We start from the raw sequence: 5,448 nt of genomic DNA on the forward strand, positions 1-5,448 counted from the left end.
CCACTGTGCCACCACGGGACCTCCCTGGACAGACGTTTTCTGCTGTGGACATTTCTGCTTAGGTTACTGCTCCAAAATCTGGGTTAAGCAGAGACTTTTCTGTTAGCTTTGCCTGAATTCTGTGTCGAACAGCCCCCAGCATAGGAATATTTCACCGAGAGGACAAGATCCCCACCTCCTAAATTTTCAGTGCAAAATCTCAAAGCCAGGAGTTCCCATTGTGGCTCAGTGGGTTAAGAACCACACATAGTGTCCATGAAGATGTAGGTTCAATCCCTGGCCTTGCTCAGTGGGCTAAGAATCTGGCATTGCTGCAAGCTGCTCTGTAGGTTGCAGATGCAGCTTGAATCCAATGTTGCTGTGGCTGTGGCGTCGGTCGTAGCTGCAGCTCCGATTCCACACCGAGCCTGGGAACTTCCTTATGCTGCAGGTGCAACTGTATGAAGGAAAAAAAAAAAGTCAAAGCCAATTTTGGGATGGGGATGGGAATGGAGTTGGACTTGGGGTTTCGATGAGAATGAAGACACACTGGAGCTGGGATCGTAGCTGGTGGTGGGTGAGGGGAGGGAGATGGAGCTAAGAAACCAAAAAAGTCCCCTAAATTTTGGTGGGCTTTCTTGGCATAAACCTAGCACCTGAAGTGGTGGAGGTGGGGGGAGATAGGTCTTCGAGGCTGGGATGAACCCAGGGCGAGGTCCCTTGAGTTCTAGCGGCCCCAGGAAGGCACAGAAGATACCAGATGACTCAGAGACAACAATAAAAATTTTTTCAAAAAAGACAAACAACAACAACAACAAAAACCCAGATGACTCAGAGACAGCCCAGGTTCTACTGGGACAGGAAGAGCAGGTGTTGGGTGGACCCAGAGCCAGGAAAGAGTGGGAGGGAAGAAGGAAGTGGTTAAGAGATGTTTCACGGAACTTGACAGGAGGGCGAGGAACGTGATTCTCCCATCAGCCCTCAGGGATGGGGATGCGTGTGGTGTGTGGGGGGAGGTTGGGATGAGGCACTACCCCTGTGCTTTTCTCCCCAGGACAGAGGCTCACACACACTCCCACCAGGATCTGTTGACATTTACTCAGAGCTCACCACCCCCCCGTGTTGGTACTTGACGTGACAATTACCAGAACAATCCACACACACACACATGTTAGAGTCTCCTCACAGCACATTTATGAGGTAGGCCCTTCGTTGTCCCCGTTTTCCAGGTGAGGAAATTAAGGGCCCAGAGAGGGTGCATGGCTGGCCCGAGGTCACACAGCAGGGAGTGGTGGAGGAAGCCAGGCTGGGCCACTGATAATTTCTCTGCGACTGATGGCGGCCAGCATCCTCACATCTCATGAACCAACCATGCCACCACTCTCTGGATCTCAGCTTCAAGACGGGTAGAGAAGGGCTTCTGAGGATCAGTTGGAGCTGATGGTTTTCTCTATCCAGGATCTGTATTTGCAGATCTGAGTGTAGACGGCTGGATGCTGAGCAGAGCCACAGGGGTAGATGCCCCAGGAAAGGGTGCCCTGCAGTGTGTTACCACAGACTAGAGGGCCACCGGAGTCACTCTGGGGGCGAGAGGAAGGAGAGACCAGATAAATGGAAGAGAGCGACCACCAATGGAAGGACTGACACTCTGGGGTCTGGGGTAGTAATGGGGAAGGAGGGGCTGGGAGGGTTGGAGCTGGGTTGCACTAAAGATGAACTTGGGTGTTCCCACTGTGGCGCAATGGAATCCGTGGCATCTTGGGAGCGCTGGGACACAGGTTCAATCCCCAACCCCGCACAGTGGGCATTGCTGCAGCTGAAGCTTAGGTTGCAACTGCTGCTCAGATCTGATCCCGGGCCCAGGAACGCCATATGCCATCGGGGGGCCAAAAATGAAAAAAAAAAAAAAAAAAAGATGAGTTTGGGGTGGGGTTGGCGATGGGATAGGATAAGGATGGAGTTGGACTTGGGTTTGGGGGCACTGGATGGGGGGTGAGGATGGAGGTAGATCTAGAGATAGGGATGGGGTAGGGGTTCAGGAATGGCTTGAGGATGGGAATGCCATTGAGGATGGGGTGGGAAGGGGGTTCGGGCTGGGGCTGGGCTTGGGAGTGGACTTGGGGACAGGGTTGGGCATAAGAAGGTGGACCCAAGGAGGAGGAAGTGTTGGACGTGGACTTGGAGTTGGGGTAGGAACAGGATAGCACTGGACTCGAGGGTGAAGTTGGGCAGGGGGTGCCTATGGCACTGGGGATGTCTATTTTCCCATGACCTCCCAATCCTGGCACCCCCGAGTGAGGGGCCCTCCCTGGCCAGGCCCTACCTGGCAGGGGTCCTGGCCCCGATCCAGTCCTGCGCATATCATGTTGCTGGTGAGCACGCCAGGATAGAAGACCTCACATTCTCTAGGGCTCAGAATGGTGACCCTGGAGCAACTCAGGCCCCTGTTGTACTTCACTGATGGGAAGAAACAGCGGGCGGTCAATCCTGAGGTCCCACCCCATCCTCCAGGGCCAGGTACCCAGACTGCTCCCATCCCAGGCCCCAGACTCCCAGCCCCTCCTCCCTCAGGTCCAGGAGTCCTGGCCCCGTCTTCCTTCCCCAAGATCCAGCCCTCAGGGCCCCCAGCTCTTGCCTCTTCGGGAGGCTGTGGTGGCCCAGCCGGCGACCTGGCACTGGTCTCCGGGCTGGGCACAGTGGTAGGGCAGGCGTAGGGGCTGGACTCGCGGCCCCAGCACCACGGGCCTGAGCAGCTTCAGCAGCATTAGATCATGTTCATCTGTTCGCCTTGGTAGGATGGGGCCCGAGCCCTGGTGGTACTTGGGATGGATAATCGGACGAGAGGTCCGACGGAGCTGCTCACCCTGGAGAAGCAGCAGGTGGTCATCCCCAACTCGAGCCCACAGAGGTCTGGGGAGGGAAGAACCATATGGATGCACAGACTTCACTGGGACTCGCACGCCACCCCAAGTCTCCGGGATGGAGGGTACAGGCAGTGGGGCGGAGGCTGGACACTCTGGTCCTCATGAGAGAGGAGGCTGGGGGCTGGGACTCCTGGGTCTGAGAGAGGAGTGGGTGATGGTGTGTTTAGGTCCGGAAATTCAGCAGAACTTGAGGGCAGAGGGGCTACCTGACTCATCGTACCCTTTTCTTCCTCCCTCAGTGGGGATTCATGAGACGAACAATTTCTTTTAGGTCTAAAGTCCTAACCACACTAGACCTTGACTTCTGCCTGCGGCACACAGCTATCTACACCTAAATGGAACCTTAGGAGAATCAGCTGAACAGTAGCTCTGGATGGGCCCAGAAACGCTGAGAAAGACCATACTGCCCCCTCGTGGCCACAGCGCAACCCCATCTCCCCTCCTACAGGAAGCCCTCCAGGACTGACCCTACATCAAGGGGGCAGTTCCATACCCTCAAGTGACCCATCCCTTCCCGCCTCCATAGTGTCCCTGAGGAGCTCCCCTTACTTATTGTTCCCGCAGTGCGCAGCCGTGAGCACCCAGCTCTTGTCCACCAGGACGCCGGCGCAGTGGAACGAGAGGCCATTGAAGAGGGACACCTGCCAGGGCTGCGAGCCATGAGCGCACGGGGCGCTGGAGGCCACAAAATCCGAGGTCGTGTCGTTTTGGGGGATCAGCAGAGCCTCCGCGACTGGAGAAAGAAGGAGGTGGGGATCAGAGCAGGCAGGGCAGCTGGGAAAGCACTGGGCTTGAGTGGGGCCTTGGGGCGGGGCTTCGAGGGGCACAGCCAGAACCCGAGGGTGTGTGTGGAAACGGGATCCTGAAGAAACCGAAGGGAAGTGGGTGGAGAAGAATGGTGTGAAAGGGGAAGGAGGCGAGGATAGGAATGGAGGAAGGAGACCCCAGAAGACTGGAGGAGCAGGGACGGAACTGAGAGCTTGAAGTGGTCAGGGATGCAAGAGGTGGGGGGCGCAGGACAGCAGGGGCGGGGCCGTGACGGGGCGGGGCAGAAGGGCGGGGCTAGGACGGGGCGGGGCAGTAGGGCGGGGCAAAAACAGGGCGTGGCGGAAGGGCGGGGCTAGGACCCAGCGCTTGGAGGGTGAAAATGAAGGTGGGAATGCAACCCGCTGGAAGAAGTGACGAGGACAAAAAAACTCTAAGGCAAGACTTGGGATAAAAATAGGGCAGAGTAAAAAGGGGCGGGAAAGGACGCGGCGAGGAGAAAGGGGAGTAGGAGTCCTAGAGGAGTGAAGGGGGCGGGATCCCAAGGGCGGAGCTAGAGGAGGGGCGGGTCTGGCTCCGGGTTGGGCCTCTCCCGATCCCTGGTTGAGCTCTGGGGTCCCACCGGGAGAAGGGCGAGGGGCTGGGTGGTAACAGCACACTCTCCCGGCGGCCCTGGTCCCCGGCGCCTCCCGTCGAGCCCTGTCCCCCGTCTCACCCCAGAGTTGCGCCATCAGTAGCGGCAGCAGCAGCCTCTCCAGAGCCCAAGCGCCAGAGGCGGCGGAGAGGTGGGGGTGCCGGGGTCTCATGGCCAGGACCTAGGCTGGGAGAGGGGAGAGTGCGGGAGCGATTTAAAACACTTGCCTGGTCAGAGACCCCACCCTGCCACGCCTGTGTACCCTTCTCGGGCCACCCCAGCCTGCGGCTGAAGAGTGCAGTGGGAGGCGCACGGGTGATTCGAGCCAGATCAGCTGTAATGGGCGCAATTACCCATATGACGCCCCCCGCTGGCTTCCTCCTACCCTCCCTACGCCCGAGGGGAGCGCTCTCCATGCCCGTTTGGTCCCAGCTTCCAGCCCCTCTGCGCTTGGGGTTTCCTCCTCCTTCTTAGCTGGGTTGGGGGTTCGAAGCCCAGAGGTGCTGCGTTCCCCAGTAGATGAGGCTCGAGCAAGTTTCCTACTCGCGACCCGAGGGTCCCCACCTATGATCTAGTGAGCCACCCCAACCGAGGTGCGGTGCATCCCGCTCACCTGGAGTCGTCCGGGGGAAAAAGTGCCCCAGCCCTGCGGTGTGGGTCACTGGAATCTTCTGCCCAAGGACCCCTGGTTAGGCCTCCCTTTTTAACCCTGAAGATCCCGGAAACTTCCCCACCCTCCCCCCCAGGGATTCACCCCCTCCTTTTCCTTCTCCCTAATTATGCCATGGGTGAGGCTGGCACCCGACCTGGGCCCCAGATTCCTGCTCTGGGAGGGGCCCGGGAACACAAGCTTCTCCCAGTGCCCGAAACACCCTCTTTGGAACTGGATTTCATGGGGATTCCCCAGCTCCCCGGTTCTAAAAAGTCTTCCCAGACTGGGGGCAGGGGGAGAAGGCGCCACATCCCCAAGGACCCTGAAGGGTCCCAGGATAGTGTTGGAGACAGGTGACTGTAACCCAGACAGAGGAAAATAGAGGGCAGGGAAATGCATACCCAGAGTGACATAGTGAGAAAAGCCAGAATGCTGACCGGGGAAAGAGGGAGGCAGAGAGATAAGATAAATTGAAGGAAAGAGTAGGAGAAAGA

At 58.1% G+C, this 5,448-nt stretch overlaps 1 protein-coding gene across 1 annotated transcript; it reads right to left on the reverse strand.

Moving 5' to 3' along the window:
- Positions 1-1,291: 1,291 nt before the first annotated feature.
- KLK10 (kallikrein related peptidase 10) lies at positions 1,292-5,003 on the reverse strand. The gene is made up of 6 exons (XM_021094837.2): positions 4,916-5,003; positions 4,384-4,488; positions 3,453-3,636; positions 2,615-2,889; positions 2,303-2,436; positions 1,292-1,559 (listed from the first exon to the last, which is right to left on the reverse strand). The coding sequence occupies exons 2-6, from the start codon at positions 4,472-4,474 to the stop codon at positions 1,407-1,409; spliced, it is 837 nt and encodes a 278-aa protein (XP_020950496.1). The 5' UTR covers positions 4,475-4,488; positions 4,916-5,003; the 3' UTR covers positions 1,292-1,406.
- Between the last annotated feature and the right edge of the window lie 445 nt (positions 5,004-5,448).

The sequence above is a fragment of the Sus scrofa genome, chromosome 6 (assembly GCF_054392235.1).
Source record: "Sus scrofa isolate SSC_HxYL_T2T_F1_AM1 chromosome 6, Sscrofa_HxYL_maternal_Yorkshire_Landrace_v2.0, whole genome shotgun sequence".
Classification (NCBI taxonomy): domain Eukaryota; kingdom Metazoa; phylum Chordata; class Mammalia; order Artiodactyla; family Suidae; genus Sus; species Sus scrofa.

Coding starts and splice junctions, on each gene's coding strand:
- KLK10 (XM_021094837.2), bottom strand. CDS start 4,474: ATGAGACCCCGGCACCCCCACCTCTCCGCCGCCTCTGGCGCTTGGGCT. Junction 2,890..3,452: donor GCGCACTGCGGGAACAATAA/GTAAGGGGAGCT, acceptor TTCCCTCCCCAG/ACCTCTGTGGGCTCGAGTTG. Junction 1,560..2,302: donor GGGGCCAGGACCCCTGCCAG/GTAGGGCCTGGC, acceptor TCTCGCCCCCAG/AGTGACTCCGGTGGCCCTCT.